The sequence below is a fragment of the Sebastes umbrosus genome, chromosome 13 (genome assembly GCF_015220745.1).
Source record: "Sebastes umbrosus isolate fSebUmb1 chromosome 13, fSebUmb1.pri, whole genome shotgun sequence".
NCBI lineage: Eukaryota > Metazoa > Chordata > Actinopteri > Perciformes > Sebastidae > Sebastes > Sebastes umbrosus.
The window spans coordinates 14,650,508-14,676,874 of NC_051281.1; the positions used below are offsets into that span (position 1 = coordinate 14,650,508).

The 26,367-nt window shown below is 39.3% G+C and overlaps 1 protein-coding gene across 3 annotated transcripts; it reads right to left on the reverse strand.

The window, feature by feature from the left end:
- Positions 1–737: 737 nt before the first annotated feature.
- On the reverse strand, positions 738–25,659 carry LOC119500252 (RNA-binding motif, single-stranded-interacting protein 1). 3 transcript variants are annotated; one of them, XM_037789900.1, is made up of 14 exons: positions 25,343–25,658; positions 19,594–19,760; positions 17,208–17,266; positions 15,211–15,302; positions 10,606–10,763; positions 8,920–8,999; positions 8,233–8,348; positions 7,446–7,495; positions 6,163–6,259; positions 5,827–5,877; positions 5,060–5,170; positions 4,835–4,915; positions 3,623–3,701; positions 738–1,609 (listed from the first exon to the last, which is right to left on the reverse strand). In XM_037789900.1, exons 1-13 carry the CDS (start codon positions 25,391–25,393, stop codon positions 3,630–3,632), a joined length of 1,185 nt encoding a protein of 394 aa, XP_037645828.1. In that variant the 5' UTR covers positions 25,394–25,658; the 3' UTR covers positions 738–1,609; positions 3,623–3,629. The 3 variants fall into 3 exon arrangements, with proteins under 3 accessions (XP_037645828.1, XP_037645829.1, XP_037645827.1); XM_037789901.1 differs by lacking the exon at positions 738–1,609 and having other exon boundaries at positions 2,804–3,701; positions 5,060–5,125; positions 25,343–25,659; XM_037789899.1 differs by lacking the exon at positions 738–1,609 and having other exon boundaries at positions 2,804–3,701.
- Between the last annotated feature and the right edge of the window lie 708 nt (positions 25,660–26,367).

Consider the following 26,367-nt stretch of genomic DNA (forward strand, 5'->3'; position numbering starts at 1 on the left):
AATCTCCACGTTTTGTGACATTATTTTCAAACTGTCTGAAGAAAGGTAATTCATTAACGCATGCATATTTTCCAAATTCTGATGAGGCCAGATCCCTTATTAAACACAAATCAAAATGTGAGAGACAAAGTGAGAGACTTGGATTTCAGCCCTCCGAAGCTGCAGCCAAGCTCCAGTAACAACCATCATCATATGACCATTTATTGTTCAACTATTAAAAAAATATTTACTCGCAGGCTACACAAATATTATGCATTTTCTAGGGCTGTCAATCAATTAAAATATTTAATCATGATTAATCCTATGATTGTCGATAGTTAATTGCGATTAAACGCATTGTTCAAAATGTACCTTAAAGGGAGATTTTAAGTATTTAATTCTCTTATCAACATGGGAGGGGGCAAATATGCTCGCTTTATGCAAATGTATGTATATATTTATTATTGGAAATCAATTAACAACACAAAACAATAACAAATATTGTCCAGAAACCCTCACAGATACTGCATTTAGCATAAAAAATATGCTCAAATCATAACAGCTGTCAGTGTGTCAATGTGCTGACTTGACTATGACTTGCCCCAAACTGCATGTGATTATCATAAAGTGGGCATGTCTGTAAAGGGGAGACTCATGGGTACCCATAGAACCCAATCAAATGGAAAAACAGGAGTACTGTTGGTTCAGGATGAAGAACAGTGGGTCTTTGTGAGAAATAAAGATGATATTACAATGGATTAAAAGTTGAAAATTTCGAAAAGTTTTATTCAAAAATGTCAAAGAAATGAAAAGAATAAACCTTAGGCAACATTCTACTGAAAACAACAAAAGTCTTTGGCTTTAGCAAACACTACAAAACAAAATGACAGAGGAAAGATTCCTTAAACTGTACATACAAGTTACCACTGGCAATGGTGTGGCACAAGTAAAAAAAAAAATAAAAACAATAAACTTTCATATAGCTTTATGAAAATCTCTTATTTCCTCAAGCTGTCTGTACAACAATCTTCATAAATTAGAACTTTTTTCATATAACTTAATGACTGTTCAACATGGTGGTTACTTATATGAGCAATTTTTCTTATGTGCACCTCTGCAACTCTTGACCCAGATACTATGGCACTTGGTTTAGACACCACTAGCAGCATTAACCTCACAAGACAGTATTACTTCTCAGTCTCAGGCTTTACACAGAAATCTCAAGTATAATCACAGCGGCCCTTTACATTTTGTTGCACACCCGAGCTTACGAGAGAGGAAATGCTGCTGCGAGTAGACCCTGGACAAAGCAACAAACACGTTCGTTTAAAAGGAGCACAGATCCAGTGAACACCACGACACTTTTGTTTGTTGTCATTGTTGGTCTTTTTTAAATCAGCCTCTGAATCTATTGGCATAAAAGCAGCAGATCTTTTAAAAACTGAATGTGTGAACGTGAGTAGAAACATGTTGTCGCCCACCCTAATGATTACAATAATACATCATAAAAAAATAGGTCTGAAGGAAATCAAAAAGTATTCAAAACAACCTAGAAGGAAACAGCTGTATGTGGCCAGCTCCTGAGCGTGGCATTTGGTCTGGAAGGGCGGGCTGGACCTGCTAACCCGACCTAGTACAGAGGAGAAAGAAAACTCTGAGGTAGATAACTGGTCTGACTGACCACCAGGTCGAATCACAGGCTTATCGGAGGATACCAGAATCAGAAAGCCTGCTTTAATCTATTTGTGATCAAAACATTAGCTAAAAAAGGTTATAGAATTTATTTTATTTTTATCTTAATCTTTGCTATAATGTTGTATTTGCAGTAAGTATGAAATCAATCTGTGGCACTTGTTGGATCCAGGCCTTCCTGCATGCTTGTGTGTGTCCGTACTATACTATAGAGTGCTGCAGGAATGAGTCCTAAAACCTGGAAATGAGCATTTTAGCACTTCCGGTTCCCTCGTCTGGAAGTCAATGGGTTTTTAGTTAGAGGCCTGAGATAAGGTCTGTGGTTAACACAAGCTTAAGTTTTGTTCAACGACATAAAATATGTGAATTTTTAAGCTTTTACGTGTCTTTAAAAAGGCGGTTGCCTACAAGTGGTTAAATAAGACTGCTAAACATCATCACACCGACTCGTCCTCCTTTACAGCCTCGTGTCCATGCGACCGTGGTGTTGTACGTTAGCTTTTTACTTCTGCCGATTGCATTCACCCTTCAAAAATCATAAAAGTGGTGTTCATTTGTGAAGATTATCTTGCTGAACAAAACGTGTAAGTATCATAAACGTGTGTTTGCCACAGAGTTTATTTTCTGCAATAATCCAAAACCCAAAGGAAAAATCCCATTGTCTTTTTGTCGAGGTAACCAGGGCGATGCCGACTTCCTGGTTGGCCTACAAAAATACGTCATCCCTGGAGCGCTCTATCACCTATATGAAAACTGAATGTAATTGTACAAAAAAGGCACACTGTCCAAACTGCGATCTAGTTTGCAGAGTCACTTGTGTTCTGGTTAAAGAGACAAATGATTTTCCTCAGTGTACTAGCTCACAATCTTTGGTGAAGTTAAACTACAATTGAAAGAAAGTGCCTAGTTTGTTTGTTTGTTTCCTATCAAAGAGCGAGGTGCAATAAAATACACACATTCATCTAATTTTACTCGCTGAACTTTTTGCCTAAGCTCTATTACAAGGCTTTGATGAATTTTGTTTGTTTTTTGCACAATCATAAGTCTATGTTCTCCTGTTAGTTTTTTTAAAATAAAAGTGAAAAAGACACACCCCATCAAAATAACAATCACCCCAAAAAGACAAAAACACGACTGACAAACAAAATACATTTGCCCCTTCTCATTCCAAGTTCAATTTCAGCTAATCTACAATACCAAGTAATCAAGAAGGCAAAAAGGTAACACAATCCAACATCCAGAAACATGTAAGGTCTTCTTACTAAATAAATATTACATCATCAGATGGGGAGTTATTTCATTTAAAATGTCTTCTACTTTTCTATATCCGTTTTGGAGGGGAAAAGCAATAGTACATAGATTTAATTTAAAAAACGTCCTACGTAGCTCATTTCCAAGGCTCTCAACATGTTATTGCTGCTCTCTGTGGCGTTCTGTACAACTACTGTATCAAAACTATGAAGGCAAATTTGAATCAGACAGCAAGATCAATCTAAATTACTAAGAGAAATCACTTTACAAGAAAACAACACGTAACACTTCACCATAGCAACACTCACACAGCAAGCACAAAAACATCATTTTCAAAAAGTCTGGCTGAAAAAAGTCGTCAGAAAAAAAAAAAAAAAAGAAATCTGGAAATATTAACAAAAGACATATTTACTATCATGCACTTTGAACAACTAGTCACATGATTCTTCCTTGTATCCTGTGGCAACCCCCGGTAAAAAATAAACGTTTTCTAGTATGAAAATAAAACTTTTTTCAAATCTTTTTTTTTTTTTTAATATTTATATATAATTCAAATCATTTAATTAACTCAGATATTCTCTCTGAAAATGATACCAAAAATAGTCTCACTTAAACAATTTGCAGAACCTGTGCAAAAACAGTGAAAGTGATCCTTAGCATCCGTTGCATTTGATTGTTTTAGCTGTTGTCCAAATGTTACCTCAGCACTACTTGGTTTGTTGGTAGGAATACGGGGAATGATTGCCGGATGAATCCACTTGTGACTGTGCACCATTTTCCTGAAAGAGAGAGAGAGAGAAATAACAATGAGCTGTTGTTTTAATTGATTATGATGATGCTTTACACACATCAGGCTGCAATGATGTAACAGTCTGTTCTCATTTGTCAAATACACACTTTATCACGGGCTTTAGCGTTTGATACCACCGCACAAGGCACCCTTTAGCGCCTGTTTAAGCGGGGCTTTCCATTAACTAATGTGTGAACACATCCGCGGCAACAGTAAACGCTCAGAGAACGTGGGCCAGGAGTGTAGTGACGATATTTAAAAAGTGAAAAGACACACACAGGGCGGGAGTGGAGGTGGATGGGCCCAACAAGAACAAGTCTTTCATCCAGGAGACTGCGTGTATCGTGCATAAAGTTTTACTTTCACGTACGGCTGTCAACGCAAATTAATTTTAACGCGACTAATTTCTTTAACGCATTAACACAACTTGTGATTTTTAGGTTGTAGCGGGCTCAGTTTTAAAGCTAGAGAGAAGATACTGGTATCATATGAAACTAGAAAACCTAAAGAATCCATTGGTACAAACCATGTCATATGGCTTTTCGTGAAGAAAACTAAATAACGCTCCAAACTTACCCTAAATTTTAGCGGAAAAAAAAATGCCATGGCCATTTTCAAAGGGGTCCTTTGACCTGAAAATGCGTTTTATGGTATCAGTGACACTGTTGTTGCCTGTTGGGCTTGAGGTTTGCCATGTTATGATTTGAGCATATTTTGTTTATGCTAAATGGGATTCTGGGTTTCAATATTTATCTTTGTGTTGTTAATTGATTTCCAGTTATAAATATATACACACATTTGCATAAAGCAAGCATATTTGCCTACTCCCTTGTTGATAAGAGAATTAAATACTTGACAAATCTCCCTTTAAGGTACATTTTGAACAGATAACAAATGTGTGATTAATCACGATTATATATTCTAATTGATTGACAACCCTACAGTCAACTGTTCGTTCGTGTCCCGTGTTCAGTTTTATTTTCACTTGAAGAACGTAGTAGTTTTAAGTCCAACCACTAAGTGGTTTTGTTGCCTAAACCTAAAGTGACGCCAAGGGGGCGTGACAAAGAGGCAGTATGTGATGAGCAGGGATGAGAATGTGTTGCATGTTAATGCACGTACCTCGACAGCAACATTTGATGTCTGCATGTGTGCATACTGTGGGATATATGCTCCTTGCATAGCTGCGTTGGCGGCCATAAACTGCACAATGAAGGAGAAAGAAATAGAGTCATACTTCATACAGAGCGTATTCATGACCTATACGTTTTACACTTTAATGAAGCACTTTGAACAACTCATTCTCAATTAAGTAAAATGTGTGATCTAATTTCTGAGTTCTCTCACCGTTCCTGCATTGCCCATAGAGAGATGACTCATCTGCTGCGCAAGAGGGGCCATCATGGAAGTAGGCTGTAGTGACATAGATGGGTCCATAGAGGGCGATAACACAGTGCCCTGGAAGAAGAGTGTGAGCAGATGAGAGGAATGTGTGCAGCTTGTGCAAATGCAAAGTCACTGAGGGAATAATCTTCTGTAAAACAGAAATACCCACTAAAAAAAACCATATTGAATAAAGATGATAGAATATCATGAAAAGTATGGAGAATATCTAGGAGGTAAACACATAATGGGTTTTGCAGGATTTGATTTCAGGCAAAGAGAAACTGAGTAATCTAATGCCCACGCCAGAAGGTGAATAGTCACAAGTTGAGCAAGTTGTCTATAAGCATCTTGGCTGGCCTGATGCATCTAGCAGTGTTTTCTCATCTACGCTGGCTCACTTTCAAAACAAGAAAAGGACTCTTCTCTCTCAATTCAATCCCATCTGTTATAAAATATTCGGCATCTGTCATCAAATACACAGCTTCACATAGCCTCTCCAAAGCAGTCGTTTTTTACATTCCTATACAAACACTTTAGGACTGTAAATCCTCAAGGATCAGTGTCACCTTATGTGTAACTACTACTCTCCCATATTGTGTCTGTCTGTTTACGGAGAAATGTTTCAGTTCTGTTACAACCACAGAGGGAAATGTTTTGATGAAATAGAAAAAAATAAAAAGGGGAGAGAGAGTTGTGATGATGAAAAGATTGAGAGGTTTTGTTCTTACTGGGTGCTGCATGATGTAGGGTTGATGAGACATCCAGGACGTGTTCGGCACCTGGAACATCACACAAACACACTCTGTAAACACACACATTGAACAGCTGCTATTTGCAGAGATCACGTGTTACTGTGACTGGCACGGCGACAAGCACGAAAGGCCACTGTGCCCTTTGTCACATATTTAACCCACAACTCCAAAAAACCCCGGGGACGAGTTTCTGAACCCTGATGACACATGGTTTATAAACACAGAGTTACTACATGTAAACCTGATGAATGAAATGGTGTATTACAGTATCAAAGCTACATATATCCATCATTAGAAGAGAAGTATTCAAACCTGGTATGTTGAAACCGGAGACATGTAAGGGGACATGGACGCTTGAGTAATCATCCTGTTTGAAATACTGTATGCCTGCGGGAAAAACCTGTGGATACTTAACAAAGTAAGTTAAGCACAAAGAAATATATTAGTATATACAGTATATATGATCCCTCTTAGTCAATTAATCAGTTGTTTTGGTTTTAGTCGACTAGATTTCTTTAATCGATTAGTCCTTTTTTATATTTTTTTCATGCTGAATGACTTATTTCCAACACATTTATGAGCACATCTCTGGTAAACACAAGACTTAATGTGGTGCTTTTGTGTGATTCTTTGTGGAGAAACTCATGCTTCGTCTTAATCTGCATACTTCCGTACTTACACTTGCTATTTTCACTTTGCTAATCATATATGTTCACATTATATGTATACATTTTTGTCATATGGATTGTCTATGTTGTATTTTCATTATGTTGTTACTCTGTACACACGACATCTATTACACGTCTGTCCGTCTTGGAAGAGGGATCCCTCCTCTGTCCCCTCTTCCTGAGGTTTCTTCCATTTTTTTCCCTGTTAAAAGGTTTTTTTTTGGGGGGGGGAGTTTTTCCTTATCCGATGAGAGGGTCGTACTGTAAAGGACAGAGGGTGTCGTATCCTGTACAGATTGTAAAGCCCCCTGAGGTAAATTTGTGATTTTGGGCTATACAAATAAAATAGACAAAAAAGAAAAGTACCCGGATGTTGTACTCAAAACGGTCAAAACTTTAAGTGTGGAACGCAACGGACACTTCTCACCCTCAAAGGTCACCATCTTTGCTAAGTAACGGAAGGGGAAGGGGCCACCAACCTATTTCAAACTTGTGAAAACGGCGGGCGAGGAAGCTGCAGCGGTTGCGATTGCAACGGCGAACACCGACTATACAAATTTAGTACCACTATACTGTATTTGGATAGAAGCCATTATTGGGTTAATTTATCCGTCTGAATTGACTTACTGCCGATACGGCGTGATGTCCGTGGCAGACTATCACCAGCTGATCTACCGAGCTTCCGGTGAGTGCACAACAGCCGTGTCTGATTTGAGACAACACTACCCTGTCGAAAATGGAAGTGTACTAACGGAAGTAACCGAATTGAGACACCGTCGGTTTTACAGATCTGTCGATTAAATCAACTAATCGATTAGTCGACAAAATCGTATGAGTGTTAGTCGACAAAGAATTTCTTTGGTTGATGACAGCCCTAAAATATATACGGACCCCGATGGTGCAATCTATTCTGTTGTTGTAGCTTACCCATTCTGCATAGCAGCTGCACTGGGGTCATATGTGAGTGTCATTCCGGCCTGGGAACAAAAGAAGGCACAGGATTGGCAACTAAACTGAAGCATGCAACGCCAACACAACATCATTATACGACAGTCTATTGTGTATCTCGTTATGGAAATTGTGGTATTAAAGGTTTATGAGATGTAATCTGTATGAAATGTGATCTTATAGTTTTGTAAACTTTAAGAAACAGGTGTAAGCTTTAAGATGAAATACATTTGTAACACTACAGAGCATGGGAAAAGAGCACGCGTTACATTTCACCTATGTGTTAGATTTCCTTTTGTTAGATCCCCTGCTGTGGAGGAGGATGACACCTGGCATGGAGATTCACTAAGAGTGACGCCATGCATGCACGCATTAAAAGATCTTAAGGAGAATTCATAGACGAATGTTGTGTTTGTGCATGTTGTTGCCACTCTCTTATCACTCTAGACAGCAACTGATTTTAAGTATTCATGACAATCTATTGCGTTCGAACCTGAAAGAGGGCGCCCTTGACTACAAAAGGCTTCATAATTAACAGCAGGGAACACAACCAGGATTACAACTCAATAAAAATCAGGGGTGACAGATTCATAGAGGACTCTTCAGCAACACTAAACAATAAAGTCACTCTGAAGTGCCTCTGTTTTTTTCCCCCCTGGTTGTAATATTTGTTACACTCTGTTATTTATTGTACAACACTTTAGATGCACCTGAAATGTGTCCTTTATTATTCCTATCATGCATTGGTTCTCACATCACCACTCACCAGTCTGGAGTCACCGTCTCTTCCCCAACCGCGACCATTCAGGGCAAATTTATTCTGACTTTGTCGCTTTTTCTGTCCACCATCAGCAAACTTGCACAGCAAAGGTTCAGATGGTGCTACAGAGAGAGAAGTGGCGAGAGAATAAAATAAAAGGTTTGTCTTAAACAAACATGCTCACACACACACACACTGCTGTGTGTTATTGCTTGCTATACAGTGGATCACTCCCTGAAGCCTGGGAGTGCACATTTACTAGCCAGCCTGGGAACACAGACATCTAATTTGGCAGCTGTGGAGCTGTAATCCCCTCCCCTTCCTAAAGGAGGCAAGGCAAGCAGAGACTATTTCAGTCTAATAATCCAATTAAAAAGCTTAGAGAGGGAGTGGAGGCCACACAGAGCAGCTCCCTCTCTCGTTTTCTTTGTCTGAGCTCTTCCACTTAGGGCTGAGTGTATATGAGCAGTAGACTCACTGACTCCTGTTGGAGGCATGAATCAGTTGGATGACCACTTCATCCTGCCTATACAACACCGCCCATTAACATTGTACATATTATAGCCATTACAAGACAAATCCTGCTATTTTCTTTCACGTATTATTTTTCATGGCATGGCAGTTAAACGTTGACATTACATTTCTGCAGTGTTTACCTGCCAATATAAGATCATTATACTGTATATGTCTTACCTGGAACACCTGCAGGTGTCTTGATAAATTTCCCATTGAAGTGAGAAATGACTGCATCACATTTTTCAGTTGACTCCATCCTGAAGTTATAAAAGACACACAGAGCATAACTACATCAGCGAGAGGTGCTTTCTTTCTGGGTGGGTGCAAGAGGTGGTTCAATATAAAAGATTGCAAACCCAAAGTGTACATTTGTTTTAATCAACGTGTATAGTCTTCACCATTTGGGCCACATAGACCTATTAGTGCACATCAATGCGCACAAACACCCCTATGATGCATTATGATACTTGATGACATCACGAGCCTGGCCTCGCCTGTCAGGTATTTCAGTCACATGTCAGGTTGAGCCAGTACACTATAATTAAACCACCCAGTCACAGTGAAACTATTTCTTTCTATTTGTCCATTCATGAAATGTTCTTTCCGCCTTGTTCTTGACAGCATGGCTATGTGTAACACCGAGTAACACATTTGCATAATACCTGCCTAGCGGCTTCTTTGGCTCGCCCTTCGGAGTCCGAAGAATTTGGTTCAGTTGGCCAATCACAACAGAGTCGGCCAGCTGACCAATCAGAGCAGACTGGTTTTTCGAGATGGGGTTGGGGGGCAGGAGCTCAAACAGAGTGTTTTAGACAGAGGGTAAAAAGAGGTGCTACAGCCGGTATGAGAAAAATAAAGCGTTTTTTGAACATAAAATGTTCTAGTAGCAACTCATAATACAAGTATGTACCTAAAAATAAGCATAATAAGTCCTCTTTAACAATTTGAAAGTTGTTATATATAACATTTTTAAACCTCACTTTATCATTGGTAGCTGGTATTACTGGTAGCCTTTATTTCAATCCTTATGGTATAGTTAGCACTATCAATTATCTGTGACCCCTTATCCTGTCCAGGGTCGCTGGGTGGCTGGAGCTGATCCCAGCTGACATTGGGTGAAGGCAGGGTACACCCTGGACAGGTCTAGTTAGCACTACTGAATCTCAAATTTAAAAGGCACTTTTCCCATAGAGCTTGTTGCCTAATGTTGTAAAGGGGATATTGCCACTTGTCTCACTTCCCCTGTGCCTGACATCACTTCCATTTCACTGGCCACACAGTGGTCTTTTCCTGCTTACTGTTGTTGAGTCTCTATTTAGTTTAAGTATACCAATGTGTCATATTTAACATAGTTTAAATGTATTGAGTTAGGCTGTTCTCATACACAGTTCATACTGTAGCTATACCTACGAAAAGCAATGCTCTGAAATTCATATATATCCCACAAAATCAATTAATATGTAATCCATGTAAATCGTAAAGGATGCGTAGGGTGGGTCAAAAAACACTGGACTTTCACCCAGGAGACAGGCGCTCATACTCCGTGTGAAACCAGAAACCAGTACTTTGATTTAATTGTCACGTAACATCCGTACTTAAGTTACGTCACTTCCGTATTTATTTTAACCCAAATCACGATCTTTTCCTAAACCTTACTAAGTAGTTCGGTTGCCTAAACCTAACCAAGTAGTTTTATTGTGAAGACAGAAGTTTATTTTGAAAAGGCTGTATGCATTTAACGAGCAGAAATTGAGACGTGTTGCTGGACATTCGCAGGAAAACGCACGAAAAATGAGGAATGAGCTTTTGATTTTGTTTCAGGACAACGAATCACTGACAATAAATTACATACGAGGATCTGACCTTGCAAAGCCCACTCCTCTGCTGCCTCCACTGGAGTCCCTCAAGACGCGTGTGGATATGACCTGGCCGAAGTGCTTTAACATGTTCTCCAGTTCCTGCTCATCCATAGACATAGGCAAGTTGGAGATGTACAAGTTTGTCGGGTCTTGTTCTTGTTGCTGTTTAGTGAAAAAAGGGGGAAAGAGGAAGCCAAGGTTAATGCAATTACTCTATAGGAAGTGCTTGAAACATACCTGGAAAACACAAAAACATTCCTTTGTAGTATCACATTGGCTTTAGTAACAAGGAGGGAGAGAGGAGGAAAGGAGAAGTTTCCATATAATTTATCCCTGGAAATGGCTAAACATTTAATAGACTTCTATTAGGGACATCAGTAATGGGGTTAACATGTCTCTGCTTATCTCTCCTTCCTGTCTGCCTCAGTTCGGGGGTTTTAAAGGGTAGTAAAGGGTCACCATGAGCATTATAAATGGAGATTTGCATGCATCGCACGGTGGCTTGAGGCTCACATCAGCTGATTTCTTGCTGTATTTTAATAGCATCAGCAGAAACATAAGACACGGCTACGAGTCTCTGGGGAGCGGCCTCCCACCATTAATATTCATGAGCATTGTGTTGTTCAGAGTCAGACACAGGGACAGGTCTGATTACTAAAAGTAATACACTAACGGAAAAATCTGCATTTCAACAAAATGTTAAACAAACATTCGACAAAAAACCCAGGGAAGGAGTTCAGTCAAAGGAGGTCCTGAACACAGATGTAAGGAGAGACGGGAGGATGGAGTGGGGGTTGTGTTTCAGCACCTCAGCTTTACGCAGCTCTTATAACTCAAACGAGAGCAGGAGACCTTCAGTGATACTCTTAACCTGCTTTACATATGGGTGTACCCACACATGTATAAAAAAGGCTGCTTTTCTGCTTTACCTTTTAGGCCTTTGGTGCCAGAGCTGAGCATTTATACTGCTGAGTGTCCCCTAAACGACCTCCCAGTTAAGCAATTGATAAATTATCAATAACAGGAAGCTGGTTTCTTTCCAGTTGTTATACATACTTGTTCATTACTTAATGAAACAATGGCGTAGCCACGGGTGTGCCACGGTGTGCCTGTGACCCACCCAAAGAGGCAGCTCGCACACCCAGAAATCTGATGCAGAATGTATTTTTAGTAATAGCCTTACTAAAATGAGTTACTATTACTTAAAAAAAAACGATCCACCACTATCTATCTGTAGCCGTTCTATCTACTAGTGGAAGTTGGCAACCCTACACACACGTTTAGCAGGACAAAAATTGATGAGCAGTTGTTGCGTGCAGCCGGGACCGGGAGAGGCTGCACAGAAAGCTGCCGGGGCTGGTAGAAAACGGAGCGGCAGCTGGCAGCGTCATCTCTTCCTGCATACTGCACACTGAGGTAGCAGCTGGGGTGGCTGTCTTAGTGTTAAAACCGCCCAAAAAAAATTTCCACTCACACCCTCCAAGCCTCTCCATCTCAAAGTCCCAGGCTGAATTTCAGTCCCAGTCCACCCCTGGATCATGTGGCACACCCAGTTTTTCTGATGCACACCCACAGTTTTTTTTTCTGGCTACACTAGTGTCATGCAAGCTACATTTTGATCTGGTCTTTTATTGTCACATACATCTATTCCAGACGAAATTACATTTGTGACTTATTCAAAGAGGGTTTGAGAGGGTGAGGTGAATGGCCACATGTTTTATTGATGCAGCAAGTCAACCATAGCAGCTGCTCTGTTTCAACACTGACTCTATCATCACATGAGATAAATTTGAAAGAAAGAAAACAACAGTATGTGTGAAGAAAGCTCAGAGAAATGCAGGGACAGAAATATGGCAGTGAGGATAAGACATCTGTTTGTGCTTTGAATGGGTTACCACCCATCCGTCAGTCATTAACTGTGACTGACGCACTCTTGTGGAAGAAGAGATGATGAAGATGGGTGAGGCTGATGGAGGCATGTTACTCTTGGCCTTGCTACAGAGACAGGGAGCATAGGATGCAGTAAAAATGATGTCATCTACACATCATACCTTTTTTTAACTTTACTTAACCAGGGTTAGCATTTATGCCTTTTCACAAACCTACTCCTCATTCACACCTTGTAAATGCCCAGTACAGCCTCAGTCCTATCTGTAGGCCACTCAGCAGCTCCACTGAAAGAGTCGTCTTTCTCAAGGGCACTAAAAATTGTAGTAATGTGGGGAGTGCTGCTCTTTCACTTCCTCTGCCCACATTTACCCCGCTGATCCAGGGATTGGACTGTGACTTTACGGTCACAAGCAACCACAAACAATATAAAACATCCCCTATTAATGTCATTCACACAGCTTGATAAAACCATCCAAAAGACCTCCATGATATACTGTATAATGTTGCCTATTCTAATAACTTCTTATACAAATGTGCATTAGGTGAATCCCTTTTATACTGTACATACAGAGAAAGGGAAGCACATAGTCAAGTATCGCAAGACATTCATTGGAATAACATACGGTAAAAAGAAGGGAAACTCTTATCTGGCCACTTCCCACCACCTGCCTTTGAAATAATAATGAGAGAAAGCCCATTGAGGGCGCCTGGGCAGATAAAAAAAACAGGAAAAGGGACCTTTGTCAGAGAGTCCATTAAGCCCAAACAAGCTTCACCAATAGTGAGAATAAAGCTGGAGTGAAAGGCTCACACTTTATAATGGCATTTACCTTCCACAATACAAAGATTAAACTTCAGCATGCCCCTCGGAGCTGCTCTATTTTAATTAAAAAAGTAAAATGGGTGCACAGAGGCATGTCAAGAAGCTCTACAGATCCCCAGACAGGGAAATGAGGCCAAGGGTTCTTGCTCAGCGCTGTATGGGAACTAATTTCCCCCGACTGGTTCCTGTTACCATAACAACACACAATTATTTACTTCCTGTTCTGATGTCAGAGAGTGTAGTTAAGTAAAACTGTCCTACTTTAAAGCCTCTCCTCGGAAAATCTACTGTGAATAAATAAAGCTATCTGTAGTGTATTAATGACGGTCTTTCCACACAACACCATTAATAGTTTAACTATTTATTTAACATGACAATCTACTGTAACTCCAACTTGTCCAGTGAAGAACAGGAATTTTGTATTTCATTGTATTTCCTACAATGTTTTCCAGTGTTTTTAACATATTTGCAGCATGAAGCCTCATTTGCTGCATGTTCATTTTTAAGAGGGTTAAGTAAAATAATCTTTCAGGGAGATACTAAATGTATATTGGTACTTTGGAGGAGACAGAAAGACTAGGCTCAGCTCCCGGACTGGCTCACTATAGAAGCATGTGCACATGGGGGATAATTTCTCTCGTACGTCATCTCTCTGTCAGCGACACCGATCTCTACACTCCATAGTTTACTGTAACTATTGGCGCCACTCACATATGAAACCCTTGTAAAGCCTGGCTGGAAGCTATCAGCTGACACAATACCCTTGGGAACCATCAATGACGTACAGTACATGCATGCAGGAAAATGCACACATATGCACTGTAGTAACTAAACTATTAATGCAACAAGAGTCAAACTTTATGGAAAATGAAAAAGGAATGGAGATGAGATAGATGAGAGAAAAGGACAAATAAGAAAGAGAGAAAGACGGAGCACCAGCTCAGAGTGTCTCACTAGAATAGTACAGTTAAATGCTCACTGTAAATGTCTTGCCAAAAAGTTGCAAAACAAACTCCCGCACACTGTCTAACTTGCAGTCATACACTTATTTGCGAGGTTTCGGTGCTAGACCTTCATCAGGCAAATGATAAGTAACGATGAGAAGTCATCTTAAATAGGGAGTGGCTCTAAAGTCTGGAACCAATCACATTCCCCACGTGCGATAGGAAGGCATGAATACCAAACATCAATTATATAACTAACTTAAATTATATCAAACTATATAACAGTCTCTAATATCATACACAGAGCTAGAAAATAAAAAAAAAAAATCTGTATAATAACAGTCACAAATGTACCCCAAAATCCTTACATGGGTCGATGTCTTGATGTCAAAACAAATAAGTAGGAGCGCTTTGGTAGCCGTGTAGTTACAGCGCATGCCATATAACCGCAATGTCCCGGGTTCGATACCCCTCTCTCTCCCACCATTTCCAATCTGCCTCTACACTGTCATCTCTCTAATGAAGGTGACCTCACAGTTCATTAAACATCAAACAGACGTTTGCACTATTGACACGCAAACTGAGACTTGCAAACAGCAACAACCCCGAGCACATGTCACATTTGCTTCTGAAAATGGATGTAAGTGCCTCAGTAAATCTGGTGCTAAATTGTGCAAATGCCTAAAATCAAATAAAGCTCCATACACACACGTATGCACAAATATTCACTGTTTTCAGCACATGCTTCCTTCATGATTCAACTCTCACTAGAGTCACTACAGACCAAGGGGTTGGGGAGTTTACACCCTGCAGTCAAGGATTCCAGTCCTGCTATTTAATACCGCAAAGATTAGGTTTAGGTTTAGCCTCACCAGCCAGATGGAAGAGAAACAGTGTTACTGGGTGACTTGTGAGGGCGCGATATCAGGATTAGACTGTAATGAATCCTCACCTTCGCCATCTGAGCTTGTACACCAGTGGTCTTCAGGGCAGCCACTGCTTTCTGAGCTGCACCGGGGCTGTCAAAGTCCACAAAGCCATATCCTGAGGAGACAAGCAACACAGTTACAACAATATTCTATATAGGCCTGTCACAATAATTACAATATCGGATTATCACACAATACATGGACATGACCTCAATAATTTTCATGTAATTAACTTGTCGTACGATATATGGCCAACAAGGTGCCAGAATAAACAGCACAGTTTCCCTACCATCATAAGACTTGGGCATTGCACAGATATTTACCATAGAGCATTTTATCTATTGTTTTGGTTGTGTGGTTTTATTTTATTTATGTATTATTTACAGTATTTAGGACATTTGAATAGTTTTTTTCACATTCCAATGTCTGAATATCTTTAAGAATTAAAAGTTCATTGCTTGTTGAAAGGGTTTAATTGCATTATTATACTATTATCAGTGGCATAAAATGGTCTTAAAATGACAATAATACCATTTAACGCAATCATTTCTGGGACAATATATCGTCCAACAAAATTAGATATCGTAACAGGCCTAACTCTATGTTGTAACTCATGTTACTGTAACAAAGCTTTGCATACAGTTTGTTACTATGTGAATTTAAAGTATGTACGCATGTACTTCTGCACTATATAGGTATATCTCACTGTGTGTATTCATTTGAGGTTTTGTGTGTGTGTGTGTGGAAGTAGAAAAGCGCTGAGGATGCAGATACCAGTGTGACATTCATGGCTCAGGTCAGCCCTTTGTCCTGGGGGGTACAAACAGGGTGAACCTATAGTCCCTAACCTCTACTGCAGCTGCTATATTTAACCCATTCAAGCTGAACTATGGTGATTACGTCAGGGCTCTTTCAGCTGAGAAATGGGTCACGTTGGTACTAAAAGTTTAATGTCAATCCTAGGCTCATGCTGAGTCTCAATTCCCGTTCTTCCGTAATACTTACGCTTGCTATTTTGAGTGCATATGTGCGTCCACACTGACAGGTATGGCAAAATGCAGTGCACTATGAGTACCTGGATGGTGTGCTCATAACTACACATGGGACGATATGAAAATTTCGCAAACAAAGCAAATAAGCCGTCAGATATTTTGGTGGGCAAATATTGGCGGAAATGCTCTGTCCGGTTGCAATTTGCCATTAAAAAGAAGACCTCAGTGCAAAACAGCCACGTTCGATTTGAGACACTACCATGTTGAAATTCAAGGAGTATACATGTTAGTACATAGTGTACACAGTGTAGGCTACATGGTAGTGTATGAATGTAAGTATCCCAATTGAGAAACAGCATTAGTTATTACTAGTTTTTGATGATTCTGACATTACTGGTAGTAAAAATACAGTTTTGTGAAACTCAAGGTCGCACAAAGTTATTGCTAAAACTGTCTCTGACTTTTATTTAAAATTCAGTCTGAGCTTTACAAGGTCTTTAACAGTGTCCCCTTTCACTGAGAGCCATCGATTAACTAGCATCTGTATAATCCAGACGAGAGTGACAAAACATTCTCTTAATCTTGTCAGCACAAGAGAGAATCAGTAAGTCCGTCTTTAGTCGGATGGGCAGTCTACTTGAAAAGGACAAAGACCAACACTGTCACTCAGCAAAGAGAGGAGGAGTCGGCCACTTCTTCCCAGGAAGCGCCCACAGCAATGACACACCAACAGACAAGGGCTGCGGCTTAAAATAACATGAGCAGGGAGACAGCTTTAAGCAGCCTGGCTGTCTGTTTCCTGACTTGCCCGGATCATCTGACACAACTGCATAACTGTTGAATGACCTGATGTTTTCGCAGAACTCCCACATTGGATGTCTACCAATTTTTGAGAAAGTGTAGAAGTGATATTCTCTCTCTCTCTCCGAGGTGTTGAAAATCCTGCAGGGGATTTTTTCTCATACATACTTGATCAGAGGAGTGGTAAAAGAGGGCTGTGTTGGACAGAGAAAAACAACTTCACACACCTTTACATTTGTTTGTAGTCTTGTCCAGGATGGCCTTTGTTGATACAATTTTGCCATACCTAGGGGAGGAGCAGAAAGGCGAGGCATTGTTAGCTGGATTATGTACCAGACAGAGCCAGTTATAAAACACACACACACAGAGGGAGGGAGGGTTGAGCAACAACCTATGACATCACCGTAAAAATATGAGAAACAGGAAGTGGTTTCCATGTGGTGCAGAAAATCCCCACCATGTGAGTGCGAAGCCAAACAGTCCCTTTGTAACCCAACCACTGTATCAAACTTTATGCAGTCACCATGGACACCTTATATTTTTTATGCTACACTTTTTTCCCCCACTTACAGATGCTTGTATTTATGTGCACACTGCCTCACAAAACACAGAGATTAAGACATTCGAAAGTCTGGTTCATGTCGTTGGGTAATAGCTGAAACCCCCCTCCCCCTCTTTTTTACTTACCGCACAGAGTTTCAATAGTTATTTGACACATATGTATATATTTCTTCATCATATTTTTAATTAATTTGTTGTACATTTGTGTACAGTAGTTTCTATTCTGAAGAGTTTATATACTCTTGTCAATAATGAATTAAACAAACTGTATAGTGAAAATATTTTGTTTTTCCCAACAACACTCACAACACATCCAATACAGAAAAAATATCTATAATACACCGTAATATTAACAGAAAAAGTTAGTCGAGAGATAAAGGAAATAGAAAATTGATAAATAGGATAGGAAAATAAAAATAAATAAATACAAATAAAAAAGTAAGTAAATAAAATAAAAGAGTTTAAATACTCAATGAGATGGAGAAGAACATCTTTAAAAATTATGAGTAATGTACAAAGGCTTATTTTCAAATACATTTCTTTTAGGGCTGAACGATTTTGAAATAATATCTAATTGCTTGTATTTTGACTGATATTGCAATTTCGGTAGGATTTGAAATATAGTTCTTACACCACTATTCTAATTTTCATTGAATTGATTATAATGTGATTTTTGCGGGGATCTGTACCAAACAAAGATGTTTTCTTAAATCTGTTGAATACGATGCGTAGGCCTCTGCAGCACGCCAATATCTAATCTAAAAGGGTATTTTGACACACATGCCTCCTGTGATTTAGATACAATTTTGATTAACTGTGTAGCCCTAATTTCTTTCAATATGTGTTTTCCTCATGGCCAACTACAATGGATACATTCAGTCCATAGGCATCATGTTAAAAAGGACCTATATAATCTACAGTGACAGTGATACAAGGCAGGATGTACCCTGCAGTTAACCAGGAGGGTACTTTAGCCAGGGATTAGGCTAAATGCTAAAACGGGTGAAAGAGCATGAACTCATGACCTTTTCTTCATCTGAACTCTAATCTCAAATCATGTGCGGCTACAGCATGTTTGCTCCTCCACAACCATCAGGAATTTATAAACAGCACATCCAATATTTTAGGTCACATTTGAAGTGTAAAGTACTTCTATATATTTAAAAAGTGAAAAACTATTGCATCTAGGTTGCCCTCTTAAATCTAAAGTTCTCGCATTTCAGGATCTATTCATAATTTAAAAGTAAAAAGAAAAACCTCCTCAAAGTACAGCATTTTTGAGTATTGTTTTTTTTTATCCATCTGAATAAATTATAGTGTCACTGCTGAGGCCAATTTCAATATGTAATATATTTCTAAAGACTCAAAGAAAGAATTGGCAGCTTCGTGTTGCAAAGTCAGTATTGCATTGTGAAGATGGGGCCTCAGAAAAAAAGCAAATAAAATCTCTGAGGCACCAGGGTGGTCCTCTCTGCTTGGCAAATATAAAGCATTCAGCGCACAAAGAGAGCTGTGGACGAGCCCGGTGCTGACAGTATCTCTCCTTTATCCACACACATGATATATGAAACCTTGTGCTGCTGTACCCTCATGCTCATCACATACACTGTGCCCTTGTGTTGTTTTCAAGATACATTTTTGAAGCCTGCATTTGTTATAATCTCAAATATACACATGAATCCATAGGTGTCTCACCACACTCTGCATGGTCCAAAACTACTTTATTCAAATCTTAAATCTTTGTTTGGAAGGTATTTAAACAGACTCAATATAGGATTGAATTTGTCATTCAAAGTCAGCTTGTTAGAAGAACATTTACTACAATATATTACAAAAAAAGACAAAACTATATACATTTTCTGATCTTTTAATACACTAAGTGTGCAATTGTACTTGTAAAATGGCCTATTTACATTCTTGCCCTTTACTTTTTCACACATTGCTTGTATTTTAACAAATGTATGTCAAAAAAAGTGACTCTAAAACTAAGTAGGCCAAAAAATCAATTGCTGATCAATAGCAGATAATAATGAGAGGAAGTGTGGTACTCACGGCTGACAGAGCTTGACCAGGTCATGGTCTGTGGTTGAAGGGGACAGGCCTCGGATGTAGAGGTTGGTTTTGCTGAGCTGGTCCCAGCCTGCAGTGCTACTGCTGCTGCTGCTGTTGTTGCTTGGGCTAGGTGGAGCCATTGGGTATGACAATGGGGAAAAAGGTGGCTGGAATAGGCAGGGAAACAGAAAAACTAGGTTAATTCAAGTGCTGGGTGGTGATTAAATAATATCGTCATGGCCCAAAGTTCTCAAGTATAAATGAATGATTCACTGCTGACGACAAACGGCATCCCTAACGGGTGTGGTAGAATGTAGTCAGAAGTATGCCTTTGACGTCACAGTGTACTGAAAGATCCTGGAATACATTTGTACATCATCACTGCAGCAGGGTGAGATGTTAAACCACTGGAAGTCAGCAGAAATAAGATTTTCCAGGGGTGTTAAGTTACTCACAAAACCTGCAATAACTAATTTTGCGGCCACTTTGCAGCAGCAGAAACACACGGTGACGTCACTCATTGGTTTGTGGACTGCTATTTTGAAGCCTCGAGTTCGGCATTTTGGCCGTTGCCATCTCGGTGTTTAGCCGTCGCCATATTGTTTTCTTTGCAATAAGATATTTTTAGGCAACCAAAATGTAACAATTAACTTTGATGAACTAAAAACACACCGTGAAAGGGTTAAAGTTCTAACACAAACAACTCTCAGATCGGACAACGCCGTGGTAGCGACCTGTCAATCACAAGGTAGCCACGCCCTAAAGCATCCCCTGCTTTATGGTCTATTTTACTCTAAATGGGACCATAATTTACTAAATGAACATCATGCTGTATTGAAGAAGACTTGAAACTAGCGATTGAGACCATAAAATGTTTACTGAGGTAATAAATCAAGAGAGAAGTAGGGTCATTTTCTCATAGACTTCTATACAATCAGACTTCTTTTTGCAACCAGAGGAGTCGCCCCCTGCTGGCTATTAGAAAGAATGCAAGTTTAAGGCACTTCAGCATTGGCATCACTTTTCAGACCCGGATGTTGCCCACTGTTGTAAACACAATATTGACATATTATCACCTTAAAAAGTTTATATGGCAAAGTTGTCGCAAACAGTTGCTTATTTATATATTCAACACATACGGAGTAACATTAGGATTCATTTTAAGTTGTGTTTCTGACAACCTGATGAATGGAAGACTGATATGTCCTCTCTTTTAGCTCTGTTTTGCTCTCCACCAACTCCTGAGGGATATTTCTACTGATTTAGCTGCAAAAGGCTCCACTATGTACAATAGCTGCCAACTGCGTATGCCTGCTGATTGGGGCTGGGCAGGTAACGTACTGTGGGTTTTTAGAGCTTTTTTTAAAGCTGAAAAAGCTGACTGTTGTGTCTGGATATGACGCTGATGTGGTGAGAGCGGTGAGAGCGAACCAAACCAGTAAAGTTGAAGGCTGTAAAACTAAAACAGTTAAATAAAAGATGCTGAAACACTCTGTAGAGCTGAGGGGAGCTACACAGTCGGGTGAATTATCTTTGTGTACGTCAATACAAGTGACCACTTTGACTTGCACATCGTCATTTGGTCCATTGTTAATTTAACAAAATTGATTACAGAAGCTTTAAGTAAGTCTAATCCATGTCCGTGTCAGGACAAATCAACAACTTGCTGCAAAATGTCTGCACCTTTCTGTAGGGAGATACAAAATAGATAATGATTACATGTCTCTCTGTGTATGATTTCCCATATACATAAACCAAGAAAGGCCCGCTGTGTGCCGTTACCAAGTCCCTCATATATAGTCACATATTAGGGTGAAAAAAAGATGAACTGTCTGTGGACAGTCATTAGTATCATGTGGGTTTCTGTCCAGTGTGAACATTAATGTTTTACAGAGCAGTGATCTGCAGAACAATCTCCATCACACCTTCGCAGTCAGCACAATCAGGAGGGTCCACGGGGGCTTGTAGCTCTGACATCAGTGTCACGCTGCCTCGGGGTGTCGAATAAGCTATTCATAGGTCAACACAAACAATCATCTCTGGTGTAGCGCCACACTTCTTAACCTTAGCACTCTCATTTAATGAGCAGCTTTATTTATATGCTCTGAATGGTTTGAGTGACTTCTGATATAACTGTGTATCTTTTCCCTATTAATTCAAGAAAAAACTATTTTTTTTTTTTTGCTCTGAGATTATATAATACACGCTGCGATTTTCACATGCTATTCAGTATTGTTTCATTTTCTAAGTATTGCTTACAACAGCTGCAATGCCTGTCCTTCTGTGGGCAAAGGGGGGGAAAAAAAGCAAAAATCCTTCAGCGATTGGGCAACTAGTGCTTGATGTTTACAAGACACAGATGTCGTAGCCTGAGAGAGCTCTCCCCTTCAGGGATTTGTCTTCTTCTTTTCTATCCAACGCTGATTACCCCCTCAACCCCCTGCTCTGAGGAGTCACAAGCTGAGAGGAAGCTGATGGAATCCCAAGCATGAAGTGGTGACAGGATTGAGCAACCCAAGTCTGGAGGAGAGGATCTTCTCTTGTGACCGACTGGTCAACAGCCTCACATGCCTTCACCGTGAGACAAGTTTGACTTTACTGTTTACCAACTGATTGGTGGTACAAGTCCTCGTTTCCTCCACCATAACAACCAGTTATCTGCTCTCTTAAGCATGGTCTGTGTCACAAACTTAAAATGATTTTTCAGTGAACAAAATTGTTCCACAAATTGAGAGGTAATAAATAAAACTGCTCTTCAGTAATCGCCATAAAGACAACAGCAATAATGTCGCCGTTACATGGAAAGGTGACAGAAGTAGGGCTACAACTAACGATTGTTTTCATTGTTGATTAATCCGTTGATTATTTTCTCAATTATGGTAATTGATTAGTTGTTTGGTGTAGAAAATGTCAGGAAATGGTGTTGACCAGTGTTTCCCAAAGCCCCAAATTGTTTTGTCCACATCTCAAAGATATTCAGTTTACTGTCATAGAGGAATAAATAAAACAGAAAATATTCACATTTCAGAAGCTGGAATCAGAGAATTTTGACTCAAACCGATTATCAAAATAGTTGTTGATTAATTCAATGTAGTTGTAGTCTAGTTGACAACTAATCATTTAATCGATGAATCGTTGGGGCTTTAAACAGAAGAGCAGTCACAAAATCTTTTGCAATTCTTGGAAAATGAAATAAAAACCTAATCAACAGACTGAACTATAAATGTGTAATATGTCACAGTTGCTCTCATGACTAGCACTCATTTCCAAACAACATAACCGTGGCTAAATTGATTTTCCTTTTTGTGAGGCTATTACCAGGAAACATGGATCACAAATTAGGCTACAGTCAGGCCAAAAACGTAGTTAACATTAACTACCAAAAAAACAGGAATTACTCCTTAAATTCTGCTGAATAAAACTCAGTTTGGCACCAAATGTAAATTACTCTTATTTCAAAATGACCTCACTGGTGCCAGTGGTGCCAAAGTAAAGGTGGCAGGTACTGCACCTCCTTTAACATGAAAACTGTATCTCTCAATCTTCATAGGGTTTTCATCCAAACACAACAAATAAAACAAGTGTGCAATTGCAACTTATTTTTCAGCATCACAGAAGAGTGATTCTTGAATGGCAAACGCTGAATTATGAACCTGAAAAAATGTAAAGCTGAAGCTATTCCTTGTTTACGAATTTCAGGTAGGCGCTGTGGAGATCAACACCAATATCTTAATGTTAGCGAAAACAGTAATAACTTGAACTGTAGGGCAGGACATGAGAACAAAAAACACAACTAAATGTGGGAAATCAATAGGGCTAGAGATAAAATCTTTTAGATCTAAAAAAAGAAAAGCCCCATGTCGCATTTATCTAACCTTAACCTGAACCACTCAAGACAAGCCAGTCTTTAAAGAGTGCCTGACACAGAGCTCAATTTTCAGAGCTTCAGGTGAGAGCAACTTCCCCTTTTCTGTGGGGATTGGAAGTGTATTTTGTTTTCATATACATGTGCCTGGCTGCTCAGATGCAGGACTGTGAGAGACTGTGATGGGGGAGAGGACGGGCATCTTATCAGCCAGCTCCAGACCTGCAGAGCCTGTCATATCCGAACTGGAAATACACAAGGCTTCCAGTAACAAGCCTCGCCCATGGAGCTCCAGTCACAGGATAACAGCATTCAGAGTAAATATACTCATTCAAATTTCTTTTGGCTAAAGGGAGTTTTAAAAAAATCTATATGTAACTGGGACAAAGTGAATGCATCAGTGGACAATTAGTCATCCATACAGAGAGGAACCTAATACTGCAAGCCAATAGGGTGCATGAATTACATTTAAAGTAAGTTTATATCACTGAAAGTAGAAAATAGATGATCCAATCTAAGCAAGAATATATATAATATGTAGATTGCAAACATGTTTGGTCGTGTTTCTGTGGAGTGATGTTCATTGCTAGCTCATTCATAATCCAAAATATGTAAAGGTGATGCTATTAGAGGGGTTATCTTGTGTTAGTTTGACCATTAAATTAAGCATCATCTGAGGTTATAGGCCTGTAATCTCTCCTGGACCACAGCCCGAGCATCAGGTATTCTCATTATATGCATTCAACATAATCTGAATGCTTCATCACACACAGGAACAACAACACTGCCATTTCATATTACATAAGTAGCCCAAAACCAAAGTTTACTTTCTGTTTGTAAGTTTATTTAGGCTGTGAGGCTGCTGTCAAACACACCTTTTGTTTCCACATGAAGTCAGCTTTGTGCTTTATTCATGTCTGAAGGCTGGTCAATTACATTTAAAGTAAGTTTATATAAATGAAAGTAGAAAATAGAAGCCACTGATCTAATCTAAGCAGGAATATACATATAATATGTAAACTGCAAACATGTTTGGTCGTGTTTCTGTGGAGTGATGTTCATTCATAATCCAAAATATGTAAAGGTGATGCTATTAGAGGGGTTAGTTTGCTATGTGACCATTAAATTAAGCATCATCTTAGGTTATAGGCCTGTAATCTCTCTCCTGGACCACAGCATCAGGTATTCTCATTATATGCACAACATAATCTGTACATCTGAATGTTTCATCACACACAGGAACACAATACTGTACATTACATAAGTAGCCCAAAACCAAAGTTTTCTTTCTGTTTGTAAGTTTATTTTAGGCTGTGAGCTGCTGTCAAATACTAATGTCATACTAATAATGACTTCCATGAAGTCAGCTTTGTGCTTTATTCATGTCTGAAGGCTGGTCAATTACATTTAAAGTAGGTTTATATCACTGAAAGTAGAAAATAGAAGCCACTGATCCGTTTCTAAGCAAGAATATATATATGATATGTAAATTGCAAACATGTTTGGTTGTGTTTCTGTGGAGTGATGTTCATTGCTAACTTCATTCATAATCCAAAATATGTAAAGGTGATGCTATTAGAGGGGTTAGTTTGCTATGTGAGCATTAAATTAAGCATCATCTGAGGTTATTATAGGCCTGTATCTCTCCTGGACCACAGCATCAGGTATTCTCATTACATGCACAACATAATCTGAATGTTTCATCACACACAGGAACAACAACACTGCCATTTCATATTACATAAGTAGCCCAAAACCAAAGTTTTCTTTCTGTTTGTAAGTTTATTTAGGCTGTGAGGCTGCTGTCAAACACTAATGTCATACTAATAATGACTTCCATGTGTTTTAATATGTCTGAAGGCTGTTCTTTTGATAGATATTTACCTGTTTGCGATACGGAGTCCTTAGTGGGTTTCCAGTATTTGCAAAAATCATCCTCAGGTGAAATATATGGAGAGCAGTTTTTCTTCACTCAGGCTGCAATTTTCCTCTCGAAATACACCAAACTCCTCGAATATAAGTAGACAATTATTCGACTTGGATATCGTCCTTACTCCGCTAAAGGACACAACAATAAGAAGCTATACATATTAGCTGTATACATATCCTTTTTGTCGTCGACTATGAACAGAAAAACCTCCGTGGATTGTCCCAACTTCGAGCAGCCCAGCCCCGTTTGTTTGACTGGCTTCATTGATTTGCAGTCAGAAGCTACGCAGGACAGACGCTGCCACGGCGGGGCAAACCATTACACCGACTTGGTGTAGGGGTGGTATTTTTAAAAAAATGTTCCCAAAATACATTTCAGTTTGCATCTGTTCGCTCTAATGAAGATTTTTGATTTTTTTATGTTGTGTAAAAACACATCTCAGCTTTTGTGATAGTTTACACTGGCTTTTGTTGTGTGAACACATAATAGACAGACACTGTTTCCACCTCTGTTGGTGTTTTTGTGTATTAACTGATGCATACCAAACATTCCACAGTGCTACATGGTCCTGGTCCCAGGATGTCTCAACCTAAGGATAATATAATCAGAAAAGGGGGGAATAAAATAAAGTTCTATGTTTAGGTTTAATGATAATTTAAATAATGAAAAAAAAATGACTAGATGGTCTTTCATACTGTAGTCTTTATTACAGGATGGTTCATAATCTGTGTTTGATTTACAGCAACTTGGATGTCATCACACTGGTGTGGGCAGTAATGTCCTCATTTGTCCTCATTACAAGTCCATTGCACTCTATTTATTATTTTGTTTAGGTTAGTAAATTCCATAACTGTATAAGGCTTATAGAGCATTAGAAAACGTGGAACCTATAGCACATAATTATGCACCATTGCAACAGTAGGTTAATTTTGGACGTACTAATTTACTTTAAAGTGACCATTCGACCATTTGTTGTAGG